The following is a 19,159-nucleotide window of genomic DNA, read 5'->3' on the forward strand; positions in this document are numbered from 1 at the left end:
CTCTCTCTGCTGCAACTGCCCCTCTCTCTTCTGCAACTGCCCCTCTCTCTGCTGCAACTGCCCCTCTCTCTGCTGCAACTGCCCCTCTCTCTGCTGCAACTGCCCCTCTCTCTGCCGCAAATCCCCCTCTCTCTGCCTCAACTCCCCCTCTCTCTGTTGTAACTGTCCCTCTCTCTCTGCTGTAACTGCCCCCCTCTCTCTGTTGTAACTGCCCCCCTCTCTCTGCTGTAATTGCCCCCTCTCTGCTGTAACTGCCCCTCTCTCTGCTGTAACTGCCCCTCTCTCTGCTGCAACTGCCCCTCTCTCTGCTGCAACTGCCCCTCTCTCTGCTGCAACTGCCCCTCTCTCTTCTGCAACTGCCCCTCTCTCTGCTGCAACTGCCCCTCTCTCTGCTGCAACTGCCCCTCTCTCTGCTGCAACTGCCCCTCTCTCTGCTGCAACTGCCCCTCTCTCTGCTGCAACTGCCCCTCTCTCTGCTGCAACTGCCCCTCTCTCTGCTGCAACTGCCCCTCTCTCTGCTGCAACTGCCCCTCTCTCTGCTGCAACTGCCTCTCCTGCCCCTGTCTCTGCTGTAACTGCCCCTCTCTCTAATCAAACTGCCCCTCTCTCCTGTAACTGCTGCAACTGCCTCCCTCTCTCTGCTGTAACTGCCTCCCTCTCTCTGCTGTAACTGCCTCCCTCTCTCTGCTGTAACTGCCTCCCTCTCTCTGCTGTAACTGCCCCCCTCTCTCTGCTGTAACTGCCCCCCTCTCTCTGCTGTAACTGACCCCCTCTCTCTGCTGTAACTGCCCCCCTCTCTCTGCTGTAAATGCCCCCCTCTCTCTGCTGTAACTGCCCCCCTCTCTCTGTTGTAACTCCCCCTCTCTCTGCTGTAATTGCCCCCTCTCTACTGTAACTGCCCCTCTCTCTGCTGTAACTGTCCTTCTCTCTGCTGTAACTTTCCCGCTCTCTCTGCTGTAACTGTCCCTTTTTCTGCTGTAACTGTCCCTTTTTCTGCTGTAACTGCCTCTCTCTGTTGTAACTACCTCTTTCTGTTGTAACTACCTCTTTCTGTTGTAACTGCCTCTCTCTGTTGTAACTGCCTTTCTTTCTGCTGTATCTGCCCCTCTCCCTGCTGAAACTGTCTCTCTCTGCTGTAACTGCCCCACTCTCCGCTGTAATTGCCCCTCTCTCTGCTGTAACTGCCTCTACTGCCTCTCTCTCTGCAGCAACTGCCCCTCTCTCTACAGCAACTGCCCCTCTCTCTACAGCAACTGCCCCTCTCTCTACAGCAACTGCCCCTCTCTCTACAGCAACTGCCCCTCTCTCTGCAGCAACTGCCCCTCTCTCTGCAGCAACTGCCCCTCTCTCTGCAGCAACTGCCCCTCTCTCTGCAGCAACTGCCCCTCTCTCTGCTGTAACTGTCCCTCTCTCTGCTGCAACTGCCCTTCTCTCTGCTGTAACTACCCTTCTCTCTGCTGTAACTGCCCTTCTCTCTGCTGTAACTGCCCTTCTCTCTGCTGTAACTGCCCTTCTCTCTGCTGTAACTGCCCTTCTCTCAGCTGTAACTGCTCTTCTCTCTGCTGTAACTGCCCTTCTCTCTGCTGTAACTGCCCTTCTCTCTGCTGTAACTGCCCTTCTCTCTGCTGTAACTGCCCTTCTCTCTGCTGTAACTGCCCTTCTCTCTGCTGTAACTGCCCTTCTCTCTGCTGTAACTCCCCTTCTCTCTGCTGTAACTGCCCTTCTCTCTGCTGTAACAGCCCTTCTCTCTGCTGTAACAGCCCTTCTCTCTGCTGTAACAGCCCTTCTCTCTGCTGTAACAGCCCTTCTCTCTGCTGTAACAGCCCTTCTCTCTCCTGTAACAGCCCTTCTCTCTCCTGTAACAGCCCTTCTCTCTCCTGTAACAGCCCTTCTCTCTCCTGTAACAGCCCTTCTCTCTCCTGTAACAGCCCTTCTCTCTCCTGTAACAGCCCTTCTCTCTCCTGTAACAGCCCTTCTCTCTCCTGTAACAGCCCTTCTCTCTCCTGTAACCCCCCTTCTCTCTCCTGTAACTGCCCCTCTCCTGTAACTGCCCCTCTCCGCTGTAACTGCCTCTCCTGCCCCTCTCTCTGCTGCAACTGCCCCTCTCTTTGCTGTAACCGCCCCCTCTCTTTGCTGTAACCGCCCCCTCTCTTTGCTGTAACCGCCCCCTCTCTCTGCTGTAACCGCCCCTCTCTCTGCCTTTTCTGCCCCTCTCTCTGCTGCAACTGCCCCTGTCTGTGCTGTAACTGCCTCTCCTGCCCCTCTCCCTGCTAAAACTGCCCCTCTCCCTGCTAAAACTGCCCCTCTCTAATGTAACTGCCCCTCTCTGGTGTAACTGTCTCTCTCTAGTATAACTACCTCTCTTTCTGCTGTAACTGTCCCTCTCTCTGCTGTAACTGCCCCTCTCTCTGCTGTAACTGCCCCCTCTCTCTGCTGTAACTGCCCCCTCTCTCTGCTGTAACTGCCCCCTCTCTCTGCTGTAAGTGCCCCTCTCTCTGCTGTAAGTGCCCCTCTCTCTGCTGTAAGTGCCCCTCTCTCTGCTGTAAGTGCCCCTCTCTCTGCTGTAAGTGCCCCTCTCTCTGCTGTAAGTGCCCCTCTCTCTGCTGTAAGTGCCCCTCTCTCTGCTGTAAGTGCCCCTCTCTCTGCTGTAAGTGCCCCTCTCTCTGCTGTAACTGTCCCTCTCTCTGCTGTAACTGCCCCTCTCTCTGCTGTAACTGCCCCCTCTCTCTGCTGTAACTGCCCCCTCTCTCTGCTGTAACTGCCCCCTCTCTCTGCTGTAACTGCCCCTCTCTCTGCTGTAACTGCCTCTCCTGCCCCTCTCCCTGCTAAAACTGCCCGTCTCTAGTGTAACTGCCCCTCTCTAATGTAACTGCCCCTCTCTGGTGTAACTGCCTCTCTCTAGTATAACTGCCCCTCTCTCTGCTGTAACTGCCCCTCTCTCTGCTGTAACTGCCCCTCTCTCTGCTGTAACTGCCCCTCTCTCTGCTGTAACTGCCCCTCTCTCTGCTGTAACTGCCTCTCTCTGCTGTAACTGCCCCTCTCTCTGCTGTAACTGCCCCTTTCTCTGCTGTAACTGCCCCTCTCTCTGCTGTAACTGCCTCTCTCTGCTGTAACTGCCTCTCTCTGCTGTAACTGCCTCTCTCTGTTGTAACTGCCCCTCTCTCTGCTGTAACTGCCCCTCTCTCTGCTGTAACTGCCCCTCTCTCTGCTGTAACTGCCCCTCTATCTGCTGTAACTGCCCCTCTATCTGCTGTAACTGCCCCTCTCTCTGCTGTAACTGCCCCTCTCTCTGCTGTAACTGCCCCTCTCTCTGCTGTAACTGCCTCTCTCTACTGTAACTGCCCCTCTCTCTGCTATAACGGCCTCTCCTGCCCCTCTACTGTAACCTGCTCTATCTAGTGTAGCTGCCTCTCTGTCTGCTGTAATTGCCCCTCTCTCTGCTGTTACTGCCCTCTCTCTCTGCCTCTCCTGCCCCCTTCTCTCTGCTGTAACTGCCCCAGTCTAGTGTAACTGCCTCTCTCCCTGCTGTTACTTTTTTTTAATTTATTCATTCATGTGATGTGGGCATCGCTTGCACTCTCTCCAGTGCCTTCACATCTTCCCTAAAGTGTGGCACCCAGAACTGGACATAATACTCCAGTTGAGCCAAACTAGTGTTTTATACAAGTTTAGCATAACTTCCTTGCTTTTGTACTCTCTGACTCTACTAATGAAGCCGAGGATGCTGTATGCTCTATTAACCGCTCTCTCAACATGCCCTATCACCTTCAATGATTTATGTACATATATACCCAGGTCCATGTGCTCCTTCGTGCCCCCCCCCCCCCCCCCCCCCACCACCACCTTTCGAATTGTACCCTTCGTTTTATATTGTCTCTCTGCATTCTGTCTGCCAAAATGAATCACTTCAATGCATTAAATTTCATCTGTCACTTGTCCACCGATTCAAGGTCCTTTTAAATTTCTACACTATCCTCCTCACAGTTCACAATGTTTCCAAGTTTCATATCATCTGCAGATTTTGAAATTGTGCCCTGTACACCATGGTCATTATCAGGAAGAGCAAGAGTCCTAACACCAACCCTTGGGTAACTCCACTACAAACCTTCCTCCAGTCTGCAAAATATCCATTGACCACTACTCTTTGTTTCCTGTCACTCAGCCAATTTCATATCCATGTTGCTACCGTTCCTTTTATTCCATGAGCTATAACTTTGCTCACAAGTCTGTTGTGCAGCACTGTATCAAATGCTTTTTGGAACCAAATCAGCATTACCCTGGTGAACCTGCTCTGTTACCTCATTAAAAAACTCCAGCAAGTTAGTTAAACATGATTTGCCCTTCACAAATTCATGCTGGCTTTCCCTAATTAACCCTCATTTCCCTAATTGACTATTAATTTTGTCCCGAATTATCATTTCTAGAAGCTTACCCACACCAAGTTAAACTGACTGGCGTGTAGTTGTTGGGCTTATCTTTGAACACTTTTTTGAACAAAAGTGTAACATTTGCAAATCTCCATTCCTCTGGTTCCACCCCTGAATCTAAGGAAGAATGGAAAATTATGGGCTATGCCTCTGCAATTTCAACGCTCACTTCCCTCAGTCATCCTTGGATGTATCTTATCCGGTCCTGGTGCCTTATCAACTTTAAGTACAGTTTGCATATCCAAGATCTCCTCCTTATCAATTTTAAACCCTTAAAGTGTCTGAATTACCTCCTCTTTCACCATGACCTGTGCAGCAGCATCTTCCTTAGTAAGCCAGATGCAAAGTATTCATTTAATATCTCAGCCATGCCCCCTGCCTCCATGTGTAAATCCCCTTTTTGGCCCTTAATCGACCCCACTCCTCCTTTTACCGCCCTTTTACTATTTATATGCCTATAGAAGCCTTTTGCATTCCCTTTTGTATTCGCTGCCGTCTCTCTTTGCTTTTATTTGCTCTTTCACTTTCCCTCTGAACCTTCTATATTCAGCCGGTTCTCAATTGTATTATCCACCTGTCATCTGTCAAGAGCACACTTTTTCTTCTTCTTAATCTCCATCTCTTTCGTCATCCAGGGAGCTTTCCCCTTTGTGGGAATATACCTTGACTGTGCCCAAAATATCTCATTAAAGGCAGCCCATTGTTCAGTTACCGTTTTACCTGCCAACCTTTGATTATCTGGGCCAGATCCATTCTTACCCCATTGAAGTTGGCTTTCCCCCAGTTAATTATTCTTACTCTGGATTGTTCCTTGTTCTTTTCCATAGTCAGCCTAAACCTTATGATACTGTCCCCTAATTGTTCCCTCACTGACACTTGATCTACTTGGCCCGCCTCATTCCCAAGAACCAGGTCTACCAGTGCCTCCTTTCTCATTGGACTGGAAGCATACTGCTGTAGAAAATTCTCCTGAACCCACTCTAGGAACTCATGCCCTTCTCTGCCCTTTACACTACTCGTATCACTGTTGATATTCGGATAATTAAGGACCCCATTATAACTACTCTATTATTCCTGCACCTTTCTGTAATTTCCTTGCAAATTTGTCCCTCTATATCTTTCTCGTTAGTTGGTGGCCTATTGACTGCACCGAGCAATGTAATTGCACATTTTTGTTCCTCAGCCCTAGCCAAATAGATTCTGTCCTTGACCCCTCTGGGACATCTCTCCAGTACTGCAGTGTTCCCCTTAATCAGTACTGCCACCCCTCCCACTTTCCTATCTTCCCTGAGTATCCAAGAATATTTAGCACCCAGTCCTGCCCTTCTTTGAGTCAGGTCTCTGTTTTGCCACAACATCATACTTCGATGTGGCTATCTGCGCCTGCAACTCACCAACCTTATTTACCTACTCTGCACATTCACATACATGCAAAGTAACTCTAATTTAGACTTTATTACTTTCCCTCTTACTCTGACCCCACCTATTACTTTACTATTTCCTACTCTAGCATAATCTGTCTCTCCGAATTCTCTATGCACCATGGTGCTCCTCTCTTCTATTATCTCCTGGTTCCCACACCCCTGCCAAGTTAGTTTAAAACCTTTCCAATAGCACTAAGAAATCACCCCACAAGAAAATTTGTCCCAGCTCTGTCTAGGTGCAGCCTGACAGGTATTCAGTTCTGAATACTGAGGAAAGTGGTGGTTCATCTGGGGAGTGCAGCCAGAGCCAAGGCCATGGCACCACGGGTGGCTCAGCTGCACAGGGAGCACAAGGAAGACTGGAAGAGCGATAGTGATAGGAGATTCAACATGCAACCTCCTCCAGGACTGGGTCCAGTATCCCAAGAATCTAAAGCCCTCCCTCCTGCACCATCTTTCCAGCCACGTATTCATCTGCTGTATCCTCCTATTTCTATACTCACTTTCACATGGTACCGGGAGTAATCTGAAGATTACTACTTTTGAGATCCTGCTTGCTAATTTAATACCTAACTCCCTAAACTCTGACTGAAGATCCATATACCTCTTCCTACCTATGTCGTTGGTACCAATGTGGACCATGACGCTAACTGTTCACCCTCATTCCTCGGGGTGCTCTGCAGCCGTTCAGTGACATCCTTGACCCTGGCACCAGGGAGGCAACACACCATCCTGGACTCATGTCTGCGGCCACAGAAACGCCTGTTGAATCTCCTATCACTATCGCTCTTCCAGTCTTCCTTGTGCTCCCTGTGTAGCTGAGCCACCCGTGGTGCCATGGCCTCAGCTCTGGCTGCACTCCCCAGATGAACCATCACTTCCCTCAGTATTCAGAACTGAATACCTGTCGGGGAGTGAGATGCACTCAGGGGACACCTGCATTACCTTTTTGACTGCCTGATGGTCACTCACTCCCTCTCTGCCTGCATACTCTTAAGCTGAGGGTTGCCTACATCTATAAAAGTGCTATCCACTCTCAAGCTCACGGATGCAGTGCCAGCTGTTGCTCAAGTTCCAAAACCCAGAGCATGAGCTGCTGCAACTGATGACATTTTCTGCACACATGGTTATCCAGGACATGTCATGTCCATGCTGGCTCTCTGCAAGAGCAACTCAGCTAGCCCCACTCCCCTACCCTTTCCCCGTAGCTCTGCAAATCTTTTCTCTTCAGAAAAAAAAGCTTTTTCTCATGTCCCCTTTGGTTCTTTTGCCATTCACCTTAAATCAATGTCCTCTATTTCTCATCTTTCCGTCAATGAGAATGGCACTTTCGATATGTCTTCCTTTTTCCTCAAGTGAGGATTCTCCTCCTCGGCCATGTCTGTACCATTTTCTGCACCTCTTCTCTCACCCCTTCCCCTCCCTCCCAAAACCATGATAAGGTTCCCCTTGTCCTTACCTTTCACTCCACCAGCCTCCATATTCAATTGATCATCCTCCGCCAATTCCGCCACCTCCAGCGTGATGCCACCACCAAACACATCTTCCCCCTCCCTCCCCTTTCAGCATTCCAAAAGGACCGTTTCCTCCTTCTCAGTCACCACCAACACCTCCCCTTTCTAAGGCACCTTCCACGCAAGCACATGAGGTGCGACACCTGCCCTTTTATCTCCTCTCTTCCCACCGCCCAAAGCCTCAAAAACTCCTTCCTGGTGAAACAGCAATTTACGTATACTTCTTTCAGTTTAGTACATTGTGTTCGCTGCTCATAATGTGGTCTCTTCTACTCTGGGAAGACCAAACACAGATTGGGTAACCGCTTTGTGGAACTCCACCAGTCAGTCTGCGAGCATGACCCCAAGCTTCTGATCGCCTGTCATTTTAATTCTGCACCTTGCTCCCACACTGACCTTTCTGTCCTCGACCTCCTGCAGTGTTCTGTGAAGCTCAACGTAACCTCAAGGAACAGAGCCTCATCTTTTGATTAGGAACTTTACAGCCTTCTGGACTCAACATTTGAGTTCAAAAATTTCAGTCCGTAATCTCTGCCCCCTTTTTGTTTCCTTTTTCTTTGCAGGTTTTGGTTTTACTCTTGTTTTTCTATTGTTTTTGCTTTCGGGCAGCAGCTGTTCATCATTCTGCTATTCACATCTTCTCCAGACACATCTTTGGTTCTTTTATTTGTTCCAGTACCTCTCCCTGCACCAACTCTTTTGTCATTTAATCTTTCCTGTCTTCCACCCGATCACGGACATTCCCTTTTGTTCTTTTTCTACACTTCCCGCTTTCACTTGCTTAAAACCTATTACATTGCAAACTTTTCCCAGTTCTGATGAAACATCATTGACCTAAAACGTTAACTCTGTTTCTCTCTCCATAGATGCTACCAGACTGCTGAGTATTTCCAGCACTTTGTCTGGAATTTTGCTTCAGTTAGAGTTAGTGCCTCTGGAAATGTACCAACTGTACCCCAGTGAGAGTCAGTGTCTGTGGAAATGTGCCCCAGTGACAGTCAGTGCCTGTGGAACTGTACCCCAGTGCGAGTCAGTGCTTGTGGAACTATATCCCAGTGAGAGTCACTGTCTGTGGAACTGTACCCCAGTGAGAGTCACTGTCTGTGGAACTGTACCCCAGTGAGAGTCACTGTCTGTGGAACTGTACCCCAGTGAGAGTAACTGTCTGTGGAACTGTACCCCAGTGAAAGTCACTGTCTGTGGAACTGTATCCCAGTGAGAGTCAGTGCCTGTGGAACTGTGCCCCAGTGAGAGTCAGTCCCTATGGAACTGTACCCCAGAGAGAGTCAGTGTCTGTGGAACTGTGCCCCAGTGAGAGTCAGTGTCTGTGGAACTGTGCCCCAGTGAGAGTCAGTGTCTGTGGAACTGTACCCCAGTGCGAGTCAGTGTCTGTGGAACTGTACCCCAGTGCGAGTCAGTGTCTGTGGAACTGTACCCCAGTGCGAGTCAGTGCCTGTGGAACTGTGCCCCAGTGAGAGTCAGTGCCTGTGGAACTGTGCCCCAGTGAGAGTCAGTGCCTGTGGAACTGTGCCCCAGTGAGAGTCAGTGCCTGTGGAACTGTCCCCCAGTGAGAGTCACTGTCTGTGGAACTGTACCCCAGTGAAAGTCACTGTCTGTGGAACTGTACCCCAGTGAAAGTCACTGTCTGTGGAACTGTACCCCAGTGAAAGTCACTGTCTGTGGAACTGTACCCCAGTGAGAGTCACTGTCTGTGGAACTGTACCCCAGTGAGAGTCACTGTCTGTGGAACTGTGCTCCAGTGAGAGTCAGTGCCTGTGGAACTGTGCCCCAGTGAGAGTCAGTGCCTGTGGAACTGTGCCCCAGTGAGAGTCAGTGCCTGTGGAACTGTGCCCCAGTGAGAGTCAGTGCCTGTGGAACTGTGCCCCAGTGAGAGTCAGTGCCTGTGGAACTGTGCCCCAGTGAGAGTCAGTGCCTGTGGAACTGTACCCCAGAGAGAGTCAGTGTCTGTGGAACTGTGCCCCAGTGAGAGTCAGTGTCTGTGGAACTGTACTCCAGTGAGAGTCAGTGTCTGTGGAACATATCCCAGTGAGAGTCAGTGCCTGTGGAACTGTGCCCCAGTGAGAGTCAGTCCCTATGGAACTGTACCCCAGAGAGAGTCAGTGTCTGTGGAATTGTACCCCAGTGCGAGTCAGTGCTTGTGGAACTGTACTCCAGTGAGCGTAACTGTCTGTGGAACTGTACCCGAGTGAGAGTCAGTGTCTGTGGAACTGTACTCCAGTGAGAGTCAGTGCATGTGGAACTGTACCTCAGTGAGCGTCAGTGCCTGTGGAACATTACCCCAGTGTGTGTCAGTGCCTGTGGAACTGTATCCCAATGAGTTTCAGTGCCTGTGGAACTGTACCTCAGTGAGAGTCAGTGCCTGTGGAACTGTACCCCAGTGAGAGTCAGTGCCTGTGGAACTGTACCCCAGTGAGGGTCAGTGTTGTTGGAACTTTACCCCAGTGAGGGCCAGTGTTGTTGGTACTGTACCCCAGTGCGTGTCAATGCCTGTGGAACTTTAGCCCAGTAAGAGTCAGTGCCTGTGGAACTGTACCCCAGTGAGGGTATGTGTCTGTAGAACTGTATCCCAGTGAGGGTCAGTGTTGTTGGAACTGTACCCCGATAAGAGTCAGTGCCTGTGGAACTGTACCCCAGTGAGAGTCAGTGTCTATGGAACTGTACCCCAGTGAGGGTCAATGTCTGTGGAATTGTATCCCAGTGAGAGTCAGTGCCTGTGGAACTGTACCCCAGTGAGGGTCAGTGTCTGTGGAACTGTACCCCAGTGAGGGTCAGTGTCTGTGGAACTGTATCCCAGTGAGAGTCAGTGCCTGTGGAACTGTACCCCAGTGAGAGTGCAGGTGAGTTCCTTTGAAACGGTCCTGCAGTGGTCGTCAGTCCCATTGGACAGATCACTGGACACATCAGCACAGAGTGCAGTAGCAGTAAAGAGAGCCAATAAGACCCTGCACGACATAGGCCTCGGGTTTGAGCCCAGATCTCAGCAAGTTACTGAGTTTGTACAGAGTGCAGGTGCCGCCCCTCCTCTTGGACTGCATCCAATTCTGGGCCCTTACTTATAAGAACATCCAGCGAGTGTCACCTGAGGGCAACTAAGCAGACAGTTAGAGTTATTGGGAGGGGCTGGAAAAATTGAGAATGTTTACACAGCTGAGGAGTGTGTTCAGGAGATGATCCTCTAGAAGGAGTCAGAATCCTATACAGTACAGAGACACATTAACATCAACATTTTTCTTAGAATCACAGATACCACCAGAGGACACAGGCACGTATTCAGGAGATGGAAACTGAATAGATTGTGTAGATTTAACGACTTAAACGGAGGCTGATGAATATGTGGTCAGTTCAGGCTCTCGTTCAGAACTTAATCCATCAGCAGATTGAAGAGAAAGGGGTATGAAGAGGATTATAGGATGTATTTTCTAGACAGCAGCACTGGCCAGATCGCCTACAGTGCTGTTTTCCTGGTACTTTCCCTGTATTTTCTCTAATTTCTTTATTTCTCCTTCTCTCATTTCAGACTACCTGTGGGGTTTGTCTGGATGTCTTGTACTCTTAACAGGGGCCTTGCATGGCCGCCGTGCATGCTGGGGTAGCGCACCGCCATTGTTTGTTCTTGCACACTGTAGTCAGAGAAACATTGTAGATCCCCAGCACGATGTGACAATACTGACAGAAGTGTAGTTAATAGAGAAGTTATTAACAGGAGGCTCTACTGTGTTTATGAGGGGCTGCTGTTCTTCAGTGTCGGAGACTGGCATGGGAAGGAACATTGTGTACTGACTGTACTCGTCTGCTGCATTCTCTCACCACCCTGTAAAACCACAAAAATTTCACAGGCACTTCCACTAATAGTAAAGGTGTGTCATTTTGCACAGAGCATTCCTTTAAGTCGAGTTCATATTACGTGAGCAGGAACCTCTCCAAATTCCTGGATAGATACATGTGTCAGAGTTGCTCCCAAACTCGTCCCTCATGCTTTACCTTCTAATTCTAGTGAGCTGCATTGAATCATAAATAGGAGCATTGGTCTCTGCACTCTCTGGAGCATCTGCTGTATGTTGTGCATGTTTCTCTCTGTGCCCCTACACCTCATTCAGACACATTACAGAACACTCCTTGTGAAACCCTTGAAAACCCCCCACTTCCGGATCCTATCTACCTATAGCTGCAGGCATGGACTGCTAGTCTCACCAGCAGCTCCTTTTATTTCCCCACCTTTCTCTGCCCAACTTTTCACTTGTGCCGGGCTGTAGTGCCAGTTGTTAGTAATCCTCCTTGCTTCAGTCAAATATGCATCGTCAGACTATTCTAACATAAGGGACATCACCACAGGGCCACGCCTGCTCTTCTCTGACCTCGCACTCCTGCACTTTCCAGGGAAGATGACCTGGGATAAGAGCACAGGCTGGTTTTCTCCTCTTCAATCTGAGAAATGTGCCCCTGCACATCAAGGGGGAAGACAGGAACAGGTAACAGGATAACAGGACCAAAATTATCTCCACTTGTATCTTAAGTGTAGTTCAAAAGTTGTATAAAGTAAGAAGTGTCTGCTAACACACAGAGAGGTTGTGAAAAGCATGCAGCAAAAGTAAGAAATTTGGTGAGAGTGGGAACTTTGTGCAGAGGGGGAAGGAGGTGCTACTTTTTTGGCTCCAATACGTGTATTCTTTTGTGTAGGTGTGAGGGAATAAGATTTTAAACTTTTGTCCAGTGTTTAATGCTTAGTGCAAGTTAGTGGATAGAAAAATAAAACAATACAACACACTGTAAAGTAGAAATAAAGAATTTAAATAATCTAGACTAAGATATGACAGGGCAGGTTGTGTGTCTGGACTGCAGTGTGCGGGAGTTTGTGGTCAATGAGACTGTGCCAAACGAACACATCTCCAGTAGATGTCTCCGTCCTGAATCTCTCCAGCTCAGAGTCATGGAGCTGGAGTGCAGTTTTGGAGACACCACAACACGTAAGGGAAGGTAATCAGTACCTGAACAGTTTGCTCCAGATTTCAGCCACAAGTCCTAGAGAGGAGCAGGTTCAGTCTGGGGTTGGTGTGACCGATAGCGTATGGAATAAGGGGAACCCAGGTGAGATAGAGAACGAGGATTGCAGAAACTGTACCTGCTGAATAGAACATAAGAACAATAGCATGGATCCTGGCAAATGGAAAAGATACAAAGAATAGCAAAGGGTGGCAAAACAGCCTGTAAGAGCTAATTCAAGAAAGACTATGAAAAGAAACTTGAAGGAGTTATCAAAATCAGCACAATTTTTGTTTACAATTACATTGGGAAAAAGAGGGTGGTCAGGAGGAACATGGGCCCCTTGAAAACCGGTAATAGTGGTATAATCAATGAAACTAAGGAAATGGTGGACATGCTGAGTAATTGCTTTGTGTCCATATCGACAGTCGAGGAAGAGGTCAGCATGCCAGACATCTCAAGGAAGTAAATATTGAATCAGGGTCAGGGACTCAGCAAAATTAACAAAAGTAAAACAACAGAAATGAAGAAAATAATAGTGCTAAAGAGTGTCAAATCCTCAGTACCAGATGGTTTCCATCCCAGGGTTTTAAAGGCAGTAGGTGAGAACATTGCAGATGCCCTAACTCTTCTCTCAATTAAGGAACCATTCCTTTAGATTGGAAAATTGTGCATGTCATTCTGCACTACAAGAAAGGGGAGATAGAGAAGCCAGGGAATTATAGACCAGTTAAGTTAATAGCCTAGGTACTCTCTACCCCCATTGAGGAACTGTGCCCACCCTGAGGTATTCTCTCCCCTCTTTGAGGGACTGTGCCCACCCTGGGGTATTCTCTCCCCTCAATGAGGGACTGTGCCCACTCAGCCTGGGTATTCTCTCCCCTCTTTGAGGGACTGTGCCCACCCTGGGGTATTCTCTACCCCATTGAGGGACTGTGCCCACCCTGGGGTATTCTCTCCCATCCATGAGGGACTGTGCCCACTCAGCCTGGGTATTCTCTCCCCTCTTTGAGGGACTGTGCCCACCCTGAGGTATTCTCTCCCCTCTTTGAGGGACTGTGCCCACCCTGGGGTATTCTCTCCCCTCAATGAGGGACTGTGCCCACTCAGCCTGGGTATTCTCTCCCCTCTTTGAGGGACTGTGCTCACCCTGAGGTATTCTCTCCCCTCTTTGAGGGACTGTGCCCACCCTGGGGTATTCTCTCCCCTCAATGAGGGACTGTGCCCACTCAGCCTGGATATTCTCTCCCCTCTTTGAGGGACTGTGCTCACCCTGGGGTATTCTCTCCCCTCTTTGAGGGACTGTGCCCACCCTGGGGTATTCTCTCCCCTCAATGAGGGACTGTGCCCACTCAGCCTGGGTATTCTCTCCCCTCTTTGAGGGACTGTGCCCACCCTGAGGTATTCTCTCCCCTCAATGAGGGACTGTGCCCACCCTGAGGTATTCTCTCCCCTCTTTGAGGGACTGTGCTCACCCTGGGGTATTCTCTCCCCTCAATGAGGTACTGTGCCCACTCAGCCTGGATATTCTCTCCCCTCTTTGAGGGACTGTACTCACCCTGGGGTATTCTCTCCCCTCTTTGAGGGACTGTACCCACCCTGGGGTATTCTCCCCTCAATGAGGGACTGTGCCCACTCAGCCTGGGTATTCTCTCCCCTCTTTGAGGGACTGTGCCCACCCTGAGGTATTCTCTCCCCTCAATGAGGGACTGTGCCCACCCTGAGGTATTCTCTCCCCTCTTTGAGGGACTGTGCTCACCCTGAGGTATTCTCTTCCCTCTTTGAGGGACTGTGCCCACCCTGGGGTGTTCTCTCCCCTCAATGAGGGACTGTGCCCACTCAGGCTGGGTATTCTCTCCCCTCTTTGAGGGACTGTGCCCACCCTGAGGTATTCTCTCCCCTCTTTGAGGGACTGTGCCCACCCTGGGGTATTCTCTACCCCTTTGAGGGACTGTGCCCACCCTGAGGTATTCTCTCCCCTCTTTGAGGGACTGTGCCCACCCTGAGGTATTCTCTCCCCTCTTTGAGGGACTGTGCCCACCCTGGGGTATTCTCTACCCCATTGAGGGACTGTGCCCACCCTGAGGTATTCTCTCCCCTCTTTGAGGGACTGTGCCCACCCTGAGGTATTCTCTCCCCTCTTTGAGGGTCTGTGCCCACCCTGGGATATTCTCTCCTCCTCTCTGGAAGGAGAGGACTCTTGCTGGGCTACTGCCCCACAGGTGTCCTGCATCCTTCAATGCCACAGGTTGCCCAGAAAGTGAGCATTTGCAGGCTATTGATCCAGGGGAGGTGTCATATCCAAACCTAATTCTCATCTGATGTTCACATCCGGTCAGTTTCCAGCATGAGTCACTAGGTAGTGATCAGGGACAGGAAATCTAGTTGATTCCCCTTCTCTCTAACCCAGGGGTTACTGGACAGTGATCAGGAGCAGGAACCCTGGCTGATTTCCCCTCTCTCTAACCCAGGCATCACTGGACAGTGATCAGGAGAAGGAACCCTGGCTGATTTCCCCTCTCTCTAACCCAGGCATCACTGGACAGTGATCAGGAGAAGGAACCCTGGCTGATTTCCCCTCTCTCTAACCCGGAGGTCACTGGACAGTGATCAGGAGCACAAACCCTGCCTTGCTCCCTAACCCAGTGTCTCTGAGGCCAACTACAGTGCCTCTATCACTGACCCAGCCGAGGTCATCTAAATACACAGAGACCAGGAACCACACCTAGTTCAGTCCCATACTGTGCCATTGTTTTGGAATATACAAAGCAAACTGTTCCCTGTAATACTCAGCAGAATAGCATGAAAGCAAATACAGACTGGCCCGGGCACTCCAACTGATTCACTTGCACCAGTGCAATATACCCAGTGCCCTCAATATTATTTATTTGGGCTCTCAGTTTTAAAGTGTAAGACTTGGGAGCAGGCGTGAGGCTGCTGTGTCAAACAGTGCAGAGGTATGAGAATCCCAACTCTCCAATCTTTTCCCTTATTTTCTCGTGCTCTTCTTTCCAGATTCTTCAACGACAATGAGAAGGTTCCCCAGTACAGACCAGCCCAGGGTGCCTTCGCAGGCAGAACTGGGGAGCTCCTTGGGTCAGAGTGCTGGCAGCTGCTCCTACAATCCCAACTGTCACTGGGCAGAGAGATCACGACTCAACATGAAGACACTGAGGTTTACAAGTGGTGCAACCTTGCAGGTAGAGGCCATTCCCCCGGGGATCCTGGACACGGTCGACATGTTTTACTGCTGCACATCATGTGGCAAAGTGTTCTGGGAGGGTTCTCACTTTAACCGAGTGGTGTCCCAGTTCCAAGAGGTGCTGCATGTCGCTGACGATGTAACATTTTACCATTTGTAACAGGTCTTAATGCTGCACTTGATGTTTAATCTCCATCTGAAAGCCAATACAATTCTTAAATTGGGCAGAGAAAATGAGTCTGTACCTTGTCAGTGAGTCACTACCTAGTTTTGGTGTTTTATTTCTCTGCTTCTCTCCACACATTGCATCTTTTACTACAAAGTCGCTGTCGATGCCAGACTGAACCATGGTTCCAGGAAGGTCCTAGGTTACATCCAATCTTTCCTGTAGCAGCTGATGTATGGCACCATCCCGCCCCATCCGACCCCTTGCCAGCCCACTGATCCACTACTTGCCATCGCAGGCAGGAAGATGCAATCCTCTTCTGAAGCTGCTGCATGTTACTCTGGACTCCTCTATTGTTTTAACTTTTGTTTTAATGGGCTCGAAGACTGCTTTGAATCAACGGCCATGACATTCCACAGGGATTCTCCCAGTCTCCTGCTGGATGTTCTGCAAAGTTCAGGTGGTTCTTTTTTATGAGGTACGCTGTATCACATTTTAAACCAATAAAATGGACTGTTGCAAAGCTGCTGTACTGCTTGTTACTGGTGAAGTAAGCGAATCTATTGCAATGTAACGATGTGTGTTGCTGAAGATTTCCCCTGTTAAACATTTCTAGAAAAATCCTAAGCAGATGTAAAGAACGTTATATTTTCAGAAGAACAGCTTCTGATGTTGCTGCACAAAGTGACAAGGGAGTCCCCAGCTCATTGTTAATGCTAAAATCATCCGCTTTACAGTAGTATGCCAGGAGGTTTCCTTCATTACTGTAAATTCACTCAAAGTTCAGAAAGATGGCTAGACACAGCTTCTCCGAGATTCCTTAAAATGAACAAGAGATTGTTTCCCATCTACTCCAGCTAATATATGCACCTGGTGTGGAACAAAACATACAAACTAGCATGGGTCAGTGTCTGGAAATGTTCCCCAGTGAGACTCAGTGCACGTGGAACTGCCAGGAATAGGCACTGACATGTTGAACCACAAACCTTTGACTAAGTTATTGACTCAGCCATGGGCATGGGGGCTGTATATAAAGCGTATAGCCAATCTAATGCCATTGTTACGACCAGGTGAGCAATATGTCTAGGGGTCTCTTGCTGTCTTCACCTGGTCTTATTGTAACAGGGTTTAATTTTAAACACACTGTGTTTTGAGCTCCCCCTTTGTGAATCCTTGTTCACAACTTTCCAATTATAAGGCAAATAAATGAGCACAAACAGTCTTTCTTTGGTTTAAAGCAAAAAGAGGAATTTTATTAAAACCTTAAAACTTAAATTCTAATACAGTTCACACCAACAGATATACAACGTGCTCATGCTAGCATGCACACGCGATATAAATATGCAGGTAGGAATAGAAAAGAGCAGAAGAAAAGATAAGCAGAACAGTTTGAGGCAATATCTTGTTACTGTTTCTCGAGCTCGCTGTAGTCCTTGGTTGAAGATATGGTCTTGCGATTCATTGGGGCCCAGTAATCTTCTTAAAACTTTGTTCATGTGGCAAACTTTTTATTCTTTGACTTTCACGTGCCTTCAATGATTTCAGTTCCTTGAGAGATGAGCAGGCAGGCAGGAGAGGAGATGTTCTTGCTTCAGTTCCAGGAGCACACAGCTTTGACACCCTTTGTCTGAAGTTCAAATTCAAAAACTCCAGCCAGCTAGTCATGTGACCAAAAGTGGCCCGACCACTTCTGTGTATGGGAGAAGGCACTGCTGGATCCCCATTGTTTCAACATTGTCTGTTACCATGAAAATGTCTTTCTGGTCAGGGCTTGCAATTTTAAGTTTTAATGTTCATGTGGCGAAATAATGTGTGCCTCAGTCTTGGCAGGTGGGGGGTTTGCCTGACAACTCCACACCCAGGGGAATGTAATGTGATTTGAAGAAAATGGAGCATTTCATTACAGAGTTTGAGAGAAATATACGATACAGAAAGAAAAACCATGCATTTCTCTCATTCATTTTCATTCATTCACCACTCTTGGAGCTCATTAAAAATCGTCTGTTCTGGGTGCCAGGGCTGCTTTAATTTCCATTTTTTCTTTGCATCCTCGTAACAATGTGGGTCTTTGGGGAAGTTTAGGTTTCGCTTGAGACCCGGGACAAGGCATCTGCTATAATGTTGCTTTTCCCTGCGATGTGGGTAATTTTTAAATGGTAGGGTTGTAGGAGCAGGCATTTTGGGCCTTGAACTTCTCCACAAAAGTCAGGGGGTTATGGTCAGTGTAAACCGCCATCTCCCTGTATCTGTTCTGCACATGGATGCTGGAGAGCTAGCAACATCCCCAGCATCTCCTTTTCTATGGTGGAGTACCGTTTCTGGTGCCAATTTAGCTTTTTGGAGAGTACCCTACTGGTCTCTCAATGCCTGTATCATCATCCTGGAGCAGGACAGCACCTACCCCTCGGTCACTGGCATCAACTGCCACTTTAAAGGGTTTATTGAAGTTGGAAGCTGCCAGGACCGGTTCGTTCATCAATATGGCTTTTAGCCTCTCGAAAGCAGTTTGGCACTTTTCTGGCCACATCACCTTCACTCTTTTCTACAGTAAGTCCATTAGTGGGGCAGCTATAGGGCTGAAATTTGGAACAAATTTGCAGTAAAACCCGCACATTCCCAGGAAATGCAGGATTTCCCGTTTTGAGGTAGGGGCAGGGAAGCCTACCAGTGCTTGGACTTGCTGCCCTGGATAGCACTTGCCCCTGTCCGACAACATGCCCGAAGTAGCTCACTTGGGCCTCAGTGAACTAGCTCTTGGTGCGGTTTACTACCAGGTGGGCTGCCTGCAATTGTTTGAATAGGGCATCTAATTGGGCCAAGTGAACCCCCCCCAGGTCTCTCTGTGTACCAGCAGATCATCTCGGTACCACACAGTTGGGTAGGCCAGCCAGCACCTGGGTCATCAATCTTTGGAAGGTGACTGGGGCATTCTTTAGCCCAAACAGCATTACTCAGCACTGAAATAGGCCGTCTGGGGTGACAAATGCAGTTATCTCCTTGGCTTGGGGGGGTAAGGGGAACTTGCCAATATCCCTTTAGTAAATCTATTTTTGTGATATAGGTGGCATTCCCCACTTTATCAATGCAGTACTCCAGGCGGGGAATGGGATAGGAGTCCGCTCTGGTCACTGCATTGATTTTCCTGTAATCAATGCAGAGCCGGATAGAGCCATTGGACTTGGACATTAGCACCACTGGAGAACTCCAGCTGCTCTGGCTGGGCTCAATCAGGTTGTTGTCTAGCATGTACCTGATTTCCTCCTGAACCTGGGCCAGTTTCTGAGGACCAATGCAGTAAGGGTTCTGTTTAATGCGGGGGGGGGGGGGGGCGGTGGTCTCTCCCACCTTCACATCATGTAGGGTTAAAGTCGTAAACCCTGGTGTGTCCTTGCAGACTTCCTTTTAGGTGGCAAGCAGGCTGGTCA

General features: G+C 49.1%; 1 protein-coding gene across 5 annotated transcripts in view; it reads left to right on the forward strand.

The window, feature by feature from the left end:
* Window positions 1–16,257, forward strand: part of LOC137347822 (exonuclease mut-7 homolog) — a 556,743-nt gene extending 540,486 nt beyond the window's left edge. For all 5 annotated transcript variants that reach the window (XM_068012844.1, XM_068012843.1, XM_068012840.1 and 2 more), the window contains one exon: window positions 15,382–16,257. In XM_068012844.1, coding sequence (XP_067868945.1) covers window positions 15,382–15,728 — 347 coding nt within the window. In that variant the 3' untranslated portion in view covers window positions 15,729–16,257. The remainder of the gene's footprint in view (window positions 1–15,381) is intronic.
* The last annotated feature ends 2,902 nt before the right edge of the window (window positions 16,258–19,159 follow it).

The sequence above is a fragment of the Heterodontus francisci genome, chromosome 32, assembly GCF_036365525.1.
Source record: "Heterodontus francisci isolate sHetFra1 chromosome 32, sHetFra1.hap1, whole genome shotgun sequence".
In the NCBI taxonomy this organism is placed as follows: Eukaryota; Metazoa; Chordata; class Chondrichthyes; order Heterodontiformes; family Heterodontidae; genus Heterodontus; species Heterodontus francisci.